This window comes from Neolamprologus multifasciatus, unplaced genomic scaffold (genome assembly GCF_963576455.1).
Source record: "Neolamprologus multifasciatus unplaced genomic scaffold, fNeoMul1.2 chr03_unloc_1, whole genome shotgun sequence".
Taxonomy (NCBI): Eukaryota; Metazoa; Chordata; class Actinopteri; order Cichliformes; family Cichlidae; genus Neolamprologus; species Neolamprologus multifasciatus.
Window position 1 is genome coordinate 833,941 of NW_028181971.1, and position 19,359 is coordinate 853,299.

Below are 19,359 nucleotides of genomic sequence, written 5' to 3' on the forward strand. Positions count from 1 at the left end.
TGCAAATCCTTGTTTGTTTTTTGTTACCAATTAACTGTTAAGCCCAACTTAAGATAATATATGTAATGTAGAGGAGCAAAGACTTGGGTATGTTTGTATAAGCTGTTTTGTCTTCTTAAAGATAATAAAAAAGCACAGTCTTTCCTTAACATTTTTTTTATTTATAAAGCTGACAAGTGGAAGAGTATTAGACAAACATAAATCTGCCATTGAAAAGTATTTACTGTTATGGTCACCAACATCACTTAGTTAAAACAAAAAGTAGCCTTGCACAAGGAGAAAAAATATCAGCAAACAATGACTGTTTCCTTATTAGGGCAAAAAAAGATTATTTATATATATATATATATATATATATATTATTTTGGCATTTACTGTCAATATTATTCTTCCACCAATAATTTTAAATTACAAAAGATTTTTTTTAATATAACTCAGATATTCAAACTCAATGTAACAATGAGAAATTACATTTTAAACCTTACCCCTAGATATAATTTTTAAAACAAGACAATATATGTTTTAATGCAACTCAGCAACATTACCTTATGGCCATTTAACAAAGGCATGCAACAAAGAACTGTCCAAGGTGTCAGTGCTGAACTGCTTGGTTGAACCTTAATTGGCCACAAAAATCAAATAATTGTCTAACAATTGCAGAAAACATATTTGGTAATTTGGTAATTTATTTCAACATGTGAACAATATACAAGTACATTTAGAAAAGAAAATAAGAAAGAGAAAAAAATACTATACAAATTACATACAAAAAAAACGTTCTGATTAATTTACATGTTGAAAGGGAAGAAGTAAATACTTATTGAATCCCACCCTTTTGCCATAAATTATCAGTTAATATTTAGTCAGCTTCCTTACTGATATAATTTGTAATAAAAATAGTGAACAGATTTCTGATATACTATAATATCACATCATGAGTTTTTTTGTTTTGTTTTGTTTTGTTTTTTAAATAGAGACATTCACTTAATTTAAATATTTTCCTTTTCTTTATAGTTCGAGACGATCATATTTTTATAACTCTTTTTGAACAGTTTTATGTTTGGACATTGCTTTAATTCCATATTCAGACTGTTCCATAGTTTCACTCCATGAACAGAAACACAAAAGCCTTTCCTTGTAGTACGTACCTTCATTGTTTTGAAGTTACAAAAACCCCTTAAATTATAACTTCCTTCTTTCAAAAAAAAAACATACTCTGAATATTACCTGGCAGTTCTTTATTTTTTGCTTTGAATAGAATTTGTGCTGTTTGGAATTTCACTAGATCATCAATTTTCAATATTTCAGACTGCAACAATAGTGAGTTTGTATGTTCATATGAGGTGCTGCTTTTTGAATGCATGCCCAAAACAAATACTAAAGACTACAAAATACTTAGGTTGCAAGCCCTATCTGTGAACAATACCAAGATAGTTTCAGCAGACTACCTACATCTGTTTCGCCTAGTCTACAGTCCAGTAAAGGCGGTTGTAACGCAGCAAGAGCACCTGTTCAAAGTGTTTGTCTGTCATGCGGTTACGGTGTGGGGTGAAAACAAGTCCGTGGCTAAAGAGACGCTCGACAGGAGCACTTGACGGCAGAGTTGTATTGTGTTTTAAGAAGAAGGCTCTGATCAATGGATATCCCTTTAATGAGGTCAATGTCTTATCTGAATCTTGAAGATACCTCTGTACCTCATCCTCTGCTGTAGAACAGGTCACCTGTGTCCTCTGAAAACTGAAGAAGCTGTTGTCATCATCATCTTCTGGCTCATTTCCCACTTAGGCATGTCCAGTGGTGCTAATGTCATTAGAAGGTTCTGTGTTGAGGAGACGGGCCTCTTGGACCATTGTTCTTCTCATGGATTCTCTCTCATCATCAGCAAGCCACCAGAGTCGAAATTTTGGAATGGTGGATGCTGCCATCCTTGCTTCATGGGAGGCTAATACAGCTGCAAATCGAGTGTCAATTGCTTTGATGATCGCTAAGAGGATGTGAGTTGAAGATTGCACTTTTGTCAACTTTTCAGATAACTTGGCTTTCAGACTGAGAAGGGTGGGAATCACATATCCGAAATAGCAGTTCTTTTCCCCCTGGAGCAGGTTGACTGATTTTGACTGATGTTGGCAAGTGGTTTCAGAGTGGCTGCATACTCTTTGAGAAACACTGTCTCTTGAGGATGCAGTTTTGGCACCTTCAGTTGTTCACAGATTTCATTGAGCTGACTTTCAGGTAGATTCATTAGCTTCTCGATTGCATGGTACTCTGAGCTCCACCTAGTCACTGAAGGTACAACACATCTCATTTGGGCAATTTCTTTAATTACATCAGAAGCACCTGATGAGCGATGAGCCTTATTCCAGATGGCTGCACATTTTGCCTTTGCACTCCTATATAATTTTCTGGAAACACCCTGCTGTGAATCAGCTTTATCAAGGTCAGTCGTGGCAATGAGATTTAGTGTGCGCGCAGCACATCGATGGTGTGGTGACAAAAAGAAGTTCACCTCCTCGTGTTCTTGCTCCTCCTCAAGTACTGTAGTGACATCATGAAATTGTACATCATCTGTGTCTTCCAGATCATCTTCTGTTTCTGAATCTCCATATTCATTGAAAGCTTGTACAAAATTGCTCCCATTGTCTGTGACTATAGCACTAACCTTGCCTTGGATTTGGAATTCAGCAAAAACCTGACTTATTTTGGCGACAATACCATAATAAGTGCGTTGGCCTCTTATCCTCTCACATGCCAGTGCAGCAGACTTGTGATCCAATGTGTCTGACTCGATCCAGTGACATGTAATGCCAATGAAACTTCTGTGATGCGCAGTCCAGATATCTGCTGTTATGCACACATTTTGAGTATGTAGAAGAATTTCAGTTATTGCTTCGTTCATTTTTTGGAAAGGTTTTCTCAATGTGAGTCATCAATGTTTTTTTGCAAACAGGACTCCTGCCCCCACTTAGTCCTTCAAACATCTTACGGAATGGGGCGTTCTCAATGGTAGAAAAGGGCTGCACTTCATTGACTATGAAGTCAAATACCAAGGAATTTACTCTCCTCTGGGTGATGGCTGGAGTGCTAAGGATGGTTTGTTTGAGAGGAGGAGGGGCTGTGTCTTTGCCATCATCACCATGATCCAATGTATTTGCTTTGGGTAAACTGTGTATAACCCTGGGATGCATCCTCTGAAGAAAAAAAAAAAAAAAAAGAGAGACCAACCAAAAGATAAAATATTACTGATGAAGAAATTGTTTTGTATTTGAGATCACTGCAAAACGGTTGGGCGATTCGACGAATATCTCGACTATCAATAATAAGTTGAGCCTTTCGCCAATTGTTTTCACAAGAGGAATTTTTTATTTTTTTTTGCCCATGAGTAAGTATAATAATGATGTTGGTTGAAGGTAAGAGAAGCAGTCAATGTGAATCAAAACTGACTGTTTCTGTGAGGACACCATCATCCCAGGAGGGCTGTTTCCCAACAACAAGCCCTGGACCATCAGAGACCTGAAGCTGCTGCTGAATGAAAGAAGAGGATCTTCAGGTCTGGAACAAGGACGAGCTGAGAGTGTTAATAACGTTACTAATGTTCAGTTACACTTTACTAGGTCACATCTGTGACACACGTCACTTAAATAAAGAAGGAAATATTGTCTCTGTTTTATCTGCTGGGCCCAAAAGTGACTCCCCGTATTTAAACTGCTATGAATAACTTGTTGGTCTATAATATGTGAAACATGTGTCAAATGTCTCCATCATGAAAGATATCAGGTCATCTTGAGCCACAAAAACATTCCTATCATGAGGTAGAAGCTGGAATCAGTTTGTTGCAGACGTTTATATATCCGATATTTATCCAGTTAAAAGTTGAAATTCAAAAATGTCTTTTCAAGAGTCGTCTGTCCAAGAGGAGCAGAAACTGCAACAAATATAACAACAGTTATTTAAGGCTGTTTTAAATGGCCACAAAGGAGCAGATTGGTTATAATGCAGCTGCTTCAGAGGAATAAAGATGAAACACTGTTTTTATTTCATGTGTAACACCTTTCAATGATGTGTTGACTAAAGTCTATTGACCAGTATAAGTAAAGACATCACACACACACATGGAAACACTGAAACCTGTTTTTGGTGCAGCAGCGGTCCCAGCTGCTCGCCTTTATCTAGACTGGGTCGGCTGCTTATCTCAATATAATCAATGTTTAAAGTTTTGTTCTCAGTGTTTCTGTGTTGCTTCGTATAGGATCTCCCAGCATCATCACTGTGCTGTCCAATCATTGTGTGCTAGGTTACCCTTATAGTGCAATGTGTGTTTGCACAAAGAGAAGCATGTGTGTCAAATATAAATAAGCACAGAACAGAAAAAGCTGCTCGTTTCTTCTATTTAGAGTCAAGTTAGTGTTTTGTGTCTTTGTTTGAGGCCTAATGTCAAGCAGAGGTGTGTGTAACTGGACTGGTCTGTTATATGTGTGAAATGTGTGCTTCTCTTCAGCATCATCTTTGTCACTGCTGATTCCTTTGTGTCATCATTTGTTGAGAAGAGAGAACAGTTATAACGGAGGAGCAAAAGGAAGCCCTGAAATCTGCATCCAACAAGGAAGTGTTGGCTCACCAGTGATCCCAGCAGAGGCCACTGGTTTGGCTCCAGTTGTTCTAGATTCAATGATGTTGTTGCTACAGATACATGTTAGCATCTTTATTGTAGTAAAGTCTTGTAATGTGAAGATAGAAACAAGGCAGGAAACAGCTCCATGATCTGATCTTAATGATGTTGTTTTTATTTCTGTCTTTCAGAACTGGATTGGAAACTATCAAAGGTCTAAAAACAGCCTCAACCCTCCCAAAGAGCAAACTTTACACACGTCATCTTTCAGCTACAATCTTTGTTGCAGGGATAGTTGTGTTTTGTAATTCTTGTTCACTTTGTGTTTTCTCTCAGACTCTGTTTGCTTCGCTCATACACTCTCGGTGTAAACACACCGTAAGTGCGGTGCAGGGTGTGATTTCGGAAAACAGTCAGCTTGTTGGCAGTCTCCCAGGATTGTTGTTCCCGCATCTTTACTTTCTGTTTTTGTTCCTTTATAAGGTAAAGACCCTACAATCGTATAAAGAAAACAGAGACAAAGTTGAGTCTCTGGCTATGATTCCCCTCTCCAGTGTGTTGCTCGTGGTGTCCTGAGATAATGTTTTGATGGGACCGCTCCGTGGTGCAGATCGGTGTCCCAGTGAGTGAGAATTTCCTCTCTAGCTTTTAAAGAGAGCCCAGTCTGTGATTATGGAGTCACGGATTTACACACTTGGTGCTTTCTCGGAGTTCAGGGCTCTCCAGATGTGTTGGGGGCGTTCCAGGTCATGTTTTAGAGCATGTGCTGACCAACATCTTCAACCTCTTCCTGAAGCAGTTGGTGGTCCCCACATCCTTCATCATCATTCCCGTCCCCAAGAAATCAGAGGTCTCAATGTTCTGGCTGAGCAGGAGAGGACACTGCAGTGACCATGACAACCAATTTATGCATCCCACTGTTGCCAGGAAGAAGGATCATATGAGGACAAACAGCAGAGCCAAAGGAAAGAGATCATCTCTCACTCATGGCTCTACTCCACTTTAACACCACCAGGGGGTGCTGTAAGCAGCCTGTTCTACAGGGGAAAGTAGCTGTGGCCAAAGCCCACACATCAGGATGAACTCTGAGGGGTCTTAACTTTGGGCCTTAATTAACATTACTGTTAACTGATGTTTGCTTTGCCTCTTAACCAGTGAAGCACCCAGGGGCTTTCTGAGGTTGCTGCTCGTAAATGCCCAAAATGAGTCGAGTATTTCTTTGCAACTACAAACTCTGTTTTCATCAGAGGTGTAAATATTACAGCACTGTGTCAGAGTCACCGAGGCTGGAACACAGAAAAAGGAAGTAGATGTATTTATTTTTAGACTTTATTGCCTGGAACCACTTTAAAAATACGCTTTGGGTCACAATTAACTCCAGAAAACCAGGAATCCACATATGAACGTTATCTGTGCAAAGATTTATGCTTCTGAAGGTAAACAGTGAAAACTTACAGCACTAAATGCACAGATAGCCAGGCGTTTCACATTTTGGTACCATCTGCCAGTTTTAATTTCTTAGGTATTGAAGAGCAGAAATGATTTAATTTTATTTACATGCTTAAAAATGTTTGCTTTTGAGTATTATTTGAAGAATTACCCACACACTCAGGCACTTTGGGCCTGTTTCCCTTTGCATAACCGAGTGTTGGAAACGTGCCTTTTCTCTTTAAAATCTGAGGGGCTGTAACTTTGGCTTCTATTGCCAGATTTGCATGATTGACCCTCTTTTTAAAATAATTTTAGCCAAGAGAATCAAGTTAACATCACTGTTTTTACGTCAGGTCCACCAATCAGAAGTTGCAGAGCAAAAAATACACGTAACCATAAATTTACAACACTCACCCTGGTCCAATCAAATGTCTGTAGTCAGGCAAAATTTGTGATTTTCGACGGGAAACGGCTCTGAGGCATTGTGGGAGATCGAGTGAGGAAGGGAAAGTTCTGGAGTCCCGACTGGATGTTTACACGTTGGAAGGAGCAAATTTTACGTTATATTTTATTGAACGCTGTGCATATTTGTGGTCTGCTTTTTCAGCTGGTTTGATGAATTTTGGTCGGAGCGTGATGAAACTGGCAGTTTTGGTATCTGTGAGATCTCAGCTTTTAAACGATGTTTTGCTAGCCGCAGTTTTGCACTAACGAGGCTGCGTTGTGTTTGTTGTGAAATGACGTAACGGCTCCTAACTGTTTGTTGTTTTTGCTGTATTTGGAGGTTGCAGAAATGGTTTAAAGGAGCTTTTAGCTGAGATTTAGGTTTTTTTTAGGTACCACACGCCAGGACTTATATTACAAAGCTCGTGTTACAGTCGATTAAACGGGATCTCTGCACCGATACCGGGAGCACTGGGGCTCATTTAATGTTTGTCAGACTTAAGCTACATGACAGCTGTGGGTAAATACAGATTTATGACATACCAACAAACTTCTCAAAGTGTAGACTCTAACCAGTTGTCGGTTGAAAAGCTTTCATTGCAGGATGTTCAAATCTTCTTCTTCTGTAAGATTTCACACTGGAAATTCCTATTTTTCTCATTAGCACCACTAGTGTTGGGACTTGGATTTGAATCTGATGAGCACTCCCGCAAAGGACAGATGAGTGACAGGACAGGGGCACTTCAGGGGGCCAATCAAATTTCAGCTGGGACCAGTGCCCCTGTGGCACAACCCCTGGAACCACTCCTGGCACCATCATACCCGCCACAATGGTCATTTAACTCATCTGGTCAGCACACAGATGCAGTCGTTTCTAACTGTCGTTAAGGCGGGAGAAGGCGCTGCACTATTCTCCTAAATTAGACCATTCAGACAGGATCACGTCACACGAGCTGATAAGGAGAAGCCAAAACTGGAAGCCACGACTTTGTTGAGGGTGTTTTTTGCAAAGGTCTTTCTACAAATTCAAGTTTTCAAACTGCTTCAACATCTCACTCTGTGTATTCGTGTGTCTCTGAGCTTCGGTGCAGGATTATCATTAAAATGGTGGAAAAACAAGCATGATTGAAATCACCACGGCACAATGGATCAAGTTACAAACATTAAGCGATACTGACCAACGCACCACAACGACTGTGTCGCACGACACAGGATGTGATGTCACAACTGGTGCGAGACTTGCTGGCCTGCTCCTATGAGGGTTGTTTTCCGGGGATGGCTTGTTCCTCTTAGTTGCGCGGTCGGGGTTCCCCCAGGTGTCGGGTGGTTCTTGGGGTCCAGGGTCCCGTCTTTGGCTTTCTCTGAAGTGGCCGGCCTCTGCAGTGGTTGGCTAGCTGCTGCTTCTTGACCGCTAGTACTCCTTCCCCTGGCTGTGGGAGCTCCATCTGTGGCAGCAGGTGGAGACCCATTGTGTACATCTGCTTCACCCTCGACTTTTCCCCCACCACCCTTCTTTTCTGTCCCTTTTCTTTCTTCTATTCCTCTGCTTTCTTCTATCTTTCACTGATCTGGCCTTCACCCTGTCCACGCTATAACAGCCACACAGGGGGCTAACGGCATTCTGGCCAGACAGGAGCTCTTAGTGGTAAATCCTGTGGTTTATGCATTTATATGACACATTTAGACCAGAAACACTGGATCTTTCTTAGGCGCAAATAATGATTTTAACTGTCTAAAACTGAACGTCAAAGCTGTTTAGAGGTGACAACAACAAACAGATCCCATCCTGATCTGTTCCACTGCACAGGTGGACTCCAGTCCAGACCTGGTCTACAGATCTGGTCCAGAGTCATGTTGCTATCAGGGCTGTGTGACAGTATATGCTGCTCTTCTACACTGCAGTCATCACATCAGATGGTTCTGTAATCAGCACAAACACAACCTGAACATCATCCACTGGATTTAGAAGATTCACAGGAGTCATTTTTATTATGAACTATGTGATTTTGTATCTGTTGTCACTGTTTTCAACTCAAAACGTGATCGTTTATTTTCTAGTTTTTTGTTTTTTTTGTTTGTTTTTTGCCTGTCCCATTTGGTTCTTTGGCCGTCAGAATTGTTGTCTGAAGACCAACAAGGAGACCCAACGGATTTACTTTGCCAAATAGATCATCACGGCCTTGCCGTATTGGTCCATTTGATCGACCTTTGTTGTTATTATTTATTTTATTTTCAGTTGTTACAGACGGGACAGACAGAAGCAGGCATGGAGGCTGGATCTCCTCCATGCCTGCTTCATGCGCTGGGGGGCTGGGCTATGGCTCTCTACATCCTCTAGCAGACCATTACATGGGGAAACCTTTTGAATACAAGCGCGCTGATCCACACAGGTGTGCACACGGGTGTTCACTGTTCATAGACATAAACTACACCTCTATTGGCTGCTATTTCCAAGCACATTGTGCGCTGTTGGTCCTGCTTGCTACACAACAACATTCAATATTTAGTATTTACTGCTGTTTACACTTAGCTAGATTAACGTGATGGTGTTGTGTTTAGTATGTTGGTTTGTTTTTTTTGCTTGTTTTCTCTTCTTTTTCTCTCAACAGGTGATCCAGGAGATTTTTTTTCTCTTCTTTCTCTTTTTAAGTTTCCTTTCTCACTGTCCCTCTTCCCTTCTGTTTTTCTTTTCCTTCATCTTTCTTTCTCCCTTTCCTATCCCTCACTCATGTCTGTCACGTCTATTTTCTAGTTTTGACCCTTTCACGCATGAATTATGACAACCTCAATCAGGATTTTTTTCTTAAGTGTTTTTATTCATCTTTAGGCATGAAAAAAGATTTTTGAACTTCATTTAAACGTGAACTTTTCAAAGAGTTTTTTTACATGTCCAGTTAGGTGGACAACAGGTTTTGACAGGGTATGGAGGGACACATCAGTGTCCAGTGTAGTGGTTTATGTGCAAGTATACCATCAACACTGACACAAATACAAGCCTTTGAATAGCTGTAACTGTAGTGACCACTGTGTGTGAAAGGGTTAAGTGATCAGGTTTAACAGATCAGTGATAAATCTGTGCTGTTGGATCAATAATGAAACAGACTGCTGTTAGAAATAACTCTGAATCTGATGTTTATATTCTGATCAAATAGATGATAAATAGTTTCAGTGCGTAACTCACAGAAAGAAGCAGAACAGTTCACATCAGGCTGAAACCTCTGCAGTGTCTTCTTGGCTTCGTCTCTAAATTTTAAAGTTCTGTAGTATTTTATAAGAAACTCCTTTAAATTGTCCTTCATGCAGCCAAGTTTGTTTCCAGTTAATTCCTCCATATAAAGAAGAAGAAATTGTGTTTATAAAGGATCTTCCTGTTATTCCACGTTTGTTGGAGAGAAGTTATGCTTATAAGTTTCCATGTGTAACAGTCGCAATAGTGTGGTGTCTCTTTAAGACAACTTCATGTTTAGTGGTGTCACAAGCATGCGCCCCTGCCCTCTGTTGTATGAACGCTGCTCGCTTCATGTATGATAAGACAGCAGCCGTTCAGCTGGGCCTTGTTGGTGAGGAGTGTTTATTAAAGGACGAGCACTGTGGGATTCCCAGTACCAGTGTGGTCGGAGTTTTTGACTGTCCTGCTGTCTGCCGCCTCCTCTCAACCACTGAATACACATGTCAGAAAAGCTTGCTCATGAAAACTGTTTCCTCTTCCTACTTTTCACAATAAAAGTCCTGCACAGCTGTACTCTGGTTACTTGATATGTGACTATTGTGGTTATATCAGTTTGGTATCAGATTTCTTTTTTCCTAATACATTAAGGATAATATACTCTCTTTCCTCTTTTCCCAACTGTGGTAGAAAGCACAGCTTAGCCTTAGCAAATGTTCAAAGAAAAGTCGTCACTTCCTGATTTCTGTTTCACTGATAAATATTGTCACACTGGGGTTTTTGCAAATGATATCAGTGACCACTGTGTGGCAGCTGGAGTCAGACAACTGAAGCTCCCACAATCAAGACCACAAATAGCTTTCAAAGGAGATTTGAAGCTTTTCTGTCAGCAAGCTTCATGATTTATGGGACTATAACTGGAACAGAATCTACCTGATCACCAATGGTGAGCTGGCATGGAATTATTTTTATGACACTTTTATCAAAATGATAAATAAGCATGCCCCCATGCTCAGATTTAGAGTGAAATGCAGAAACAATCCTTGGTTTTCTCCTCAGCTATGCAGTCTCCTTAAAAACAGGGATGCTGCTCAGGCCAGAGAAACTAAATCTGGAGCAGATTGGCTGATTTGTGGCAGCTCGGAAATCGTTCAGCCTCCTTCATTAAAAAGGCCAAATCAGAATCCTGTCCTTCAAAAACTACTAAACATCTGAATGATCCTAAAAGATTCTGGAAATAATAAAATCTTCTCATGGTGACATAACCACCAATGAGTTGCAGCCTTTGCTGTAAAGGAGTTCAGGAGTTCACAGATGAAATGTACCTACAAAGAAAGTAGAATTGATTCAAACTTTACCAAGCAGTTCAGCAGGGAGTGGATGTGCTGTTGGGTTGTTGGAGGTACAACACACAAGAAGGCCGATGCAGGTGGATGCAGAGAGAGGCCAGGGCCACGTTCAAACCTGAACACGCTGCACAGTGTTTTGTTCCATTTGTTAGGGATGAATGAAATGCTTCCTTGAAAGGATGTGTGCAGTCACCAGTGGGCGTGGAAGCATGTGCGCCCTCATTTGGTGGGTATTGGCGACTGTCAAGCCTTTGAGTGGCCGAGCAGCTGAATAGGGGAATAATGTTGACGCGCCTGCTGTTCAAAACGTAAGTCAAAGTTCCAGATTAAAAACTTCTTTATTTGTTATCAAATCCTTAAAATCCAGAAAAACAGTGATCAAAATAAACATTCTAAGCTTGAGCGGTCAGCAAAAGTCGACTTCTCCCATCACCCACTCATTCACAAAAATTCCCTCGGGACGTGAACAGGTGATATAGCAATCACTATTACTATTACCGACACCACGTGACCCAAAGCTACGCCTATCCAGAACAGTGGGTGTGCAAGAAAAGTCCTCCTGTCACACAGCAATGCCTACATAAATCACACCACTCTGCTTAAATAATAATAATCATGTTTAGTGAAGCAGGTGAAGCAAAGGGCTGCTTTTAATAGGCTGGGAGACCCAGGTGTGCTGCTTTAGCTGGTGAGCCTCTTATGCTAGCCTCCATCTATAAGCTGGGATCATAGGAGCACTGCAGTCCTTACTAGATCAAGTATTGTTATTTATGCAGGTGACAAAAGTTTACATTCACAGAGTCACAGAATTGAGCGTCGTTTGAAAAGCAGGTGTTTAATGCAGCTGCTTAGAGTTCACACACAGTAGAAGAATCAGACTTGAGTCACATTTCAAACCACTGGAAAAATACTTAGCAAGTCATAATGAAAACACCACAGACTTAGTATATCCTGTTTAGTCCTGTGTTTGATATTAATGTGCTGTTCAGAGAGGATCTTATGTCCTCTTTTACAAAGCCGCCCCTTTGTTTCATGATGTTTGTGTATAAATGAATGTAGGTGTATTTATAAGTGTGAAGGAGCCCTGGGAGAAAAGACTGAAGCTTGTGCCAAAGAACAAACATGAAAGAAAGATCAGCATTAATAAAGACGAGCACAGAAGGAGCCCAAGCACGTGTTTCTTTTTCAGATTTCTCTAAAAGTGTGTGTTCATTTGTTCCATCTGTCTTCTTCACAATAAACAACAGCTGACAGACACACATGCACTCTGTGTCACTTCACAGGGGCTGATGAAAGTGGACACAGTAAAGGGAGAGCTGGACCTGCTCTACACATCCTGGACTCTGTTAACAGACTTTATTCTGCAGCATCAACAGATGACGTATAAAAATATATGAAAATATAGAAACGTTTAACATTGTGACTGTTCACATTAGTGAAGCTGTTACTTTGCTGCCAGGTGGAAAAAGAAGCCTAAAGCTGAGTCTTATTAAACATCTGCTGCACTAGAGAGTTTCATGGCCCTGCTTTATCCTGTGCTTGCTGACCACCTCGTTTGTGTAGAGCCACGCCCACAGCGCACAGATTACATGCATACGACTAATTTGTCCACACAGGAGGCATCTTGATGCTGTCATCATACACAAAGGCTTTTGTACAAAGTGTTAAACAAACTGCAGCAAGTGTGTTCAAGACTTTTCCCCCGTCTTATTTCTCTTTATTACACATAATCTATGGAAACGTGTGGTTTGATTACTTTGCATGTGTGGATTTGATGGGTTGTTGCCACATCTGGTGAGATTTTCATGTCAACAGCACCTTCTGAAATATATTTCTTTAGAAAATTGGTGACACTGGTGACATTCGTCCAATAGCCGCTCTATTTAAACCCCATTACCACACTGGGTAGCAACCTCACCACTACATGGCCACAGAGATTTCCACAGTATGCACCTGTGTGGAACAGGAACATGACACAGAAATGTATTACAAAGATCTAGTCTGGTTAAATATTACAGTTTATCTTTCAGGTTCATTTCTTGGATGATTTTGTAAGAAACAAACTGCTTGAATGGCGACTAAATGAGTTGGAGGAACGATTTGAAGGTAAATTATTATTACTTGGTGGCTTTTTTGTAGCAACTGTGACACTTAGTAGTAGAACTGACACACAAAACAACACCTACACTAACTATATACTCGGCAACACACCCAGTGAGCTTGATTTGAAAACCTTTTCTGTCTTACTGACATCACTGAGTTCATCCCTGAAGTTGGTCCAAAGATTCAGACGCAGTCTTGGGCAGTTAAAGGTGAGTCTGTCACGGGTCTTTGTGACCCAGCATTTTAACTTGTTGTATTTTATGTTGTGCTTCTGAGTCCTTGGTTGTGCTGTTTTGTGGGAAAACTGCCCTTCACTACTACCTCTCCCACCTGGAAAACAAAGACTCATACATCAGGGTACTTTTGGTTGATTACAGCTCGGCTTTCAATACTGTGATCCCACACAAACTCACTCACAAGCTGGCAACACTCGACCTGCACCCTCCACCCTCTGTGACTGGCTACACTCAACCTGCACCCTCCACCCTCTGTGACTGGCTACACTCGGCCTGCACCCTCCACCCTCTGTGACTGATGACACTGCAGTGATCGGTCGCATCACTGGAGAGGACGACGTGGCATATAGGAGAGAGGAGGCTGGTCTGGTGTCACGGTGTGAGGACAACAACCTCACCCTCAACACTGATAAGACAAAGGAGATGATAGTGGACACGAGGAAGAAGAAGAGGCCTCACCAACTGCTGTTTACCCGGGAGTGTGAAGTGGAGAGGGTGAGCAGCAGTACCTGGGCGTCCACATCAGTGAGGACCTGACCTGGACACTGAACACCACACAGCTGGTCAAGAAGGCTCAGCAGCTGCTGTATTTCCTGAGGAGGCTGAGGAAATTTGGTATGTTGGCCACGATCCTCAGCAGGTTCTACAGCTGCACTGTGGAGAGCACCCTGACCAGCTGCATCACTGCATGGTACGGCAGCACTACTGCAAACCGCAAACGCCTGCAGAGAGTGATAACAACTGTGGAGAAGATCATCAGGACCCCGCTGCCCTCTCTGCAGAGCAGCTACCATCACAGAGTCCAGAGGAGAGACACACCTCTGCCCTCGAGACGAAGGTTCAGAAGTGTGAAATCTAGAACATCCAGACTCAACAACTTCATCTTCCCCACTGCTATCAGACTCCTGAACAGCTGACCGACCTCAAACTGCAGTTTGCACATCAGGTCACTTTGCACACTGTCCCAGGATGTGAGTGGGCGTTAAGGCGTCCATGTCCCTCTTCAAGCAACTTAAAGAAGTCCAGACGCTTTTCTTTCCAAGCTCCTTTGACAACATCATTCTTAGAACAACTTCCAGCTTCTTTTGCTCGGCTACAGTTTGGATGGATTTGCATTTAAAGATGCAACAAGACTAAAATGGTTAGGGTCAGGAGGTCAAAGGTCAGAGCTCCTGTGGGTCTGAGGGCGGCCTCACGCTGGAGAAGGATGAAGGAGTCTGACCTGAGCCAGTGTTTGACATGAACACATCAGCACTGCTGTCAGTGAGCCTAACGACAGCCGTTAGCATCATTTCAGTGTTTCAGTCATAAAAACACTTCCTGTCACTGTGGTGGTTACAGTGACATCATGCAGTTTGTGCTTTGACCTCCAGAGGGCGACAAATCAGCACAGACAGAGAGCTCCATTCAAACTTTGCTGCCATCAGTAATAATTCTTCAAATATAATCATCAGTGTTTGAGCAGCTATGATATCAGGGACAATCTAGACATGTGTGACAATACTGAACATGTCACATGACACACCTTAAACATCATGTGATCCACTCTCAGTCTGCACTTTCATTCATGACTTCAACAGGTTGAAATGAGCTTTGAAGAAACATTCAGTGAAATAAATCTTTCATGGATTCATGTGAGCATCAGATGAACTTTGTACCAACAACATCTTCAATAACAGAGTCTGAATGAAGCTCAGGTGTTGATGCTGTTCACTGATTGGACGGTTGGTTTCCGCTCTGCTCTCAGTCTTTACTGCACAGGTGAAGGTAGAAAGTGTGACTGGATCTATAGACTGGAAACAGAGAAACATGCTGAACATTTGAAGCTTTGCAGCAGAAATGTTCATGTTACAAATACAGCAGAGCTGATCTGGGATCAGTGTGTTCACACCTGCAGCTACAACAAGGTTTCATGTCTCCACACGTCAGCATGTGAACTTTACTCTGACTCAGTCTGAGCAGTCAGACGCAGATTTTTAAAGTTAACACATCAGCACACACAGAGCTGAGCCCCTCCCACCTGTGCTGAGTTTCAGGTGGAGCCCCGCCTCCTTCCAGGAAGCAGCTCACCTGTGTATCCGTGTTTAGTGTCCAGGTGTGGAGTGGAGCTTGTTGTTGGTGTGTGAAGAAACTGTAAGTTTGCTTTGTTTCCTCCTTTAACAGTTTGTCTTTAGGAACTTTACTGTTTGTTCAGCTCATGTTTGATTTCTTCACACAACAAACTGTGTGTGTTTGTATTTCCGGTCTCTCCATTAAAGTCAGTGTGTAATGTTTTCCTGGCTAACATCAGCTGTGTGCAGCTTAGTTCAGCACAAATCAGCCGCTCCATAGTTCACGGTAACGGACTCACAGCTGGACCAACGAGGCCGAGTGTGTCCGCCACTCTGAGGTTCGTGTTTGTGTACTTGTAGTTTGTACTTTGTGAGTTCACTCAGAGCCCACAGAGGACGCAGCGTACGTGATGACATCACAGCCCTTTACCTCCTTTACTGTCACTGTGATTAATATTTACACACGAGACACCTGCAGAGCTCTGACGCTAAGCTAGCCACACAGCATGCTAACACTAAGCTAACACTAAGCTAACACTAAGCTAACACTAAGCTAGCCAAGAACCCAGAGTGACGTTAAAGCTGAGTAAACACTGACCCCAGACCAGCACCGTGATAAAGTGAGCTGCTGCTGCTGAACTTGAACAGGTAACAAAGTGATGAGCAGTCAGGCTGCAGGTTTCTACCTGTTCATGTTTCTACAGTAGAATCACTTTGAAGTGTCTTTGTGTTGTTTCATCTTTGATTTGTGTTCATAAACACTCAGAGAAACATCACGTGACCTCATCAGGATCTGTGTTGGTGTGTGGGGCTGTACCTCAGCTTTAGATTGTTACATGCTCATTTGTTCATTTTACACAGTAACATCAAAGTAATGTTATGAGGAGTAATGAAGTAACGTACTCCATTACTTTTAATAAGTGTTCTGTGTAATATGTGTAATAATGACTTTTTTGAGTAATGACCAACACTGATCACAACAAAGAGGAAATGCCTCCAACATGCACAAACATTTGACCCACAACATGCAGTTAATGTGCACAAATGTCTTTGATATGCTGCTCAGTGATGGTGGTGACTGTCAAAGCAGAGCTACTGAGAATCAATAAGTAATATCAGTGATGGAATCAGAATCACTAAATTCTTATCATCCCTGTCAGTATCATACATGTGCTGTATAATGTGATAAATGTAGAGGTGCTGGCTGTTCTCTCACTCTGCTGTTTAGCTGTAAAGGACGCCTCCCTGCCTTTGTCTCATTCATGACCTTTAATAGTCTCTTCTAACATGCAGAGATCTGTACGATCTGTTTCATAGAGTCTAACCAGCCTGTACAGGTAACAACAACAGTCACTGCATCACTGACACACAAACGTCATCTCTGTCAATAAAAACATTCATACATGGAATAAAAACACATCAGTGGATCATTGCTGGAGCTGCCTGGACTTCAGTCTTCAGGATCTCAGCCAACAGCATCGACATGCTGCTCCAGATGTTTGTGCTCCAGATGTCTGTGCTCCAGATGTCTGTGCTCCAGGTGTCTGTGCTCCAGATGTTTGTGCTCCAGATGTCTGTGCTCCACGTGTCTGTGCTCCAGGTGTTTGTGCTCCAGATGTTTGTGCTCCAGGTGTTTGTGCTCCACGTGTCTGTGCTCCAGGTGTTTGTGCTCCTGGTGTTTGTGCTCCACGTATCTGTGCTCCAGGTGTCTGTGCTCCTGGTGTTTGTGCTCCAGATGTTTGTGCTCCAGGTGTCTGTGCTCCTGGTGTTTGTGCTCCAGGTGTTTGTGCTCCAGATGTTTGTGCTCCAGGTGTCTGTGCTCCAGGGGTTTGTGCTCCAGGTGTTTGTGCTCCAGGTGTCTGTGCTCCAGATGTCTGTGCTCCACATGTCTGTGCTCCACATGTCTGTGCTCCAGGTGTTTCTCTCCAAGCTCCTTAGATCACATGACCTGGATGACTGAACCTACAGACATATTGACCTGGTTTCTAGGTCACATGACAGGTCAGAGGTCAGCGACTGTAACTCAGTTGCTCCTGTTAATGTGAACTCACTGAGTGTTTGTGGTTTACCTCTCAGATTGACTGAAGATGATGATGGAGAAAGAGGAGGACAGAGCAGAGTCTGCAGGGTCCAGCTGTCCGTCTGTGAGGAGTGACCGGTCCAAAGATCATAATCCAGACTTCAGTGCTGAACCTGGACCAACGAGGTCAGACAGCTGAACACACTGAGTTACAGAAATAATTCTACACTGACATTATAATCAGTGTTGATTCTGGTTGATTTTCTGACTGTGTTTGTGAGCTGAGAGGAAATGAAAATGAGTTTGTAACAAAAATCAGTTTTGTCCAGTTTTCCTGTAAAAAGCTGAACTCTAATCTAAGAGGACTGTTACTGACAGGAAACAGCTGCATTATCTGCAGTCTGTGTGATCACAGCTGCTTCAATCATGTTTGTGTCTGCAGAGGTCAGAGGTCACAGTCTGCAGGGTCCAGCTGTCCGTCTGTGAGGAGTGACGGGTCCAAAGATCACCCTCCAGTCTTCAGTGGTGAACCTGGACCAACGAGGTCAGAGAGCTGTGATGACTCCTTTACATGTTTGTGTTTCCTGGATAAATATGACCTGAAACATCCTCAGATTGTTACAAAGATTCATTAAAAAGAAAACAATGAAAGAGAAAAGATCCAAATGTTAGACTTGGTCATTTGCTGTTTGAGGACAGTGATGCTCATATCTGTGGGGAAAGTGTGACCTGAGTGGGTTCATGTTTGTCTTTAAAGAACAGAGCTGTTCTGATTCTCTTTGTGTCTGATCTGTTAAACAGTCTGAGAGGTCATAAAGAGACCCAGCAGCTAAAGCCTGGATCATACTGGCTGCTGTTGATGAGACTCCATCAGGACAACACTGAACCACAGTGGTGTGGATGTAGTGGATAAATCCCACCATACTGATGCTCACATTTAATCACAGGGAACACAACCAGATGTTACCTTCACATTGTGACCTTTGGAGTGGACGATGCAGATTTCAATAGAGAATAAATGTTGTTGTTTTTTCAGCTGTGAAAAGAGAATCTAATTTTCTGAAGTTAAGAATTTATGATGCTGAAAAAAACATGGAGACTATAAGACAACATTTCCACTGTATTCATAGAATGAATGTAAAACTGTCAGACATTCATTAAATATGCAAAATGTCTACAGAAACATCAGAGGGTCAGATGTGAAGCACTCTGTGATTTTGATCAAATGACTCATCAGTTATTGATCTGTACTACACTGATCTACCACGTTAGTAAAGCTGGTGTTCTGGTGGTGGAGGGAGACCTCGGATCATGACCTGGTTTTGGAGCAGTGATGTGCTGATGGTTCAGTTTAATGAGCTTCTTCAAAATCACCCCTGACATCACCACTGAAAGGACATCCATGAACTTATTTTCACAATCTGAGAGTTTAAAACTTGACAAAGTTGATTCAGATGAAGTTATTTGAGCAGAAACTCCTGGATCTTTATCCTGTGTTGAACTAATCCTTCATGGTTCCTCCACAGAGTGGACCAGCAGAGCTCAGAGGTTCCCAGTGGTCAGTCTGCCCAGCAGCATCAAACACAGTTGGACTCCATATTTATGGTCTGTACATGTACAACAACTACTGTTACATCTGTTCTGTTCACAGTCATCTCCATGCTGCTCTTTGTAGACCAGTGGATTGTCAGTGTGTCCGACATGGATCTGATGTTTGGCTCCATGATTTCAGTCTGATTGTCTCATTCATAAATATTCTGTTCCAGCTGCTGGAGGACAACATCATCACTTTTGTGAAGAACGAGCTGAAGAAGATCCAGAAGGTTCTAAGTCCAGGTTACCCAGAATGCTTAGAGAGTCAAAGAAGCTGCAGCAGAGAGGAATTTGTGAAGATCACAGTGGACTTCCTGAGGAGAATTAAGCAGGTGGTGCTGGCTGACCGTCTGCAGAGCA

General features: G+C 42.1%; 2 protein-coding genes across 6 annotated transcripts in view; both read left to right on the forward strand.

Annotated features, from left to right (window-relative positions):
* The window catches only part of LOC146490519 (uncharacterized), a 184,542-nt gene that overhangs the window by 72,482 nt on the left and 92,701 nt on the right, over positions 1-19,359 (forward strand). For 3 of the 5 annotated variants that reach the window (XM_085152978.1, XM_085152980.1, XM_085152979.1), the window contains 2 exons: positions 18,933-19,011; positions 19,173-19,359. In XM_085152978.1, coding sequence (XP_085009104.1) covers positions 18,933-19,011; positions 19,173-19,359 — 266 coding nt within the window. Of the gene's footprint in view, positions 1-15,381; positions 15,469-17,316; positions 17,388-17,462; positions 17,593-17,848; positions 17,951-18,932; positions 19,012-19,172 lie in introns of those variants that run through there. The other 2 variants (XM_085152982.1, XM_085152981.1) reach the window with 2 other exon arrangements.
* Positions 15,421-19,359, forward strand: part of LOC146490521 (protein NLRC3-like) — a 170,905-nt gene continuing 166,966 nt past the window's right edge. Inside the window, exon 1 of the mRNA XM_085153064.1 lies at positions 15,421-15,468. The gene's annotated coding sequence lies outside the window, so the exon portion shown is untranslated. The remainder of the gene's footprint in view (positions 15,469-19,359) is intronic.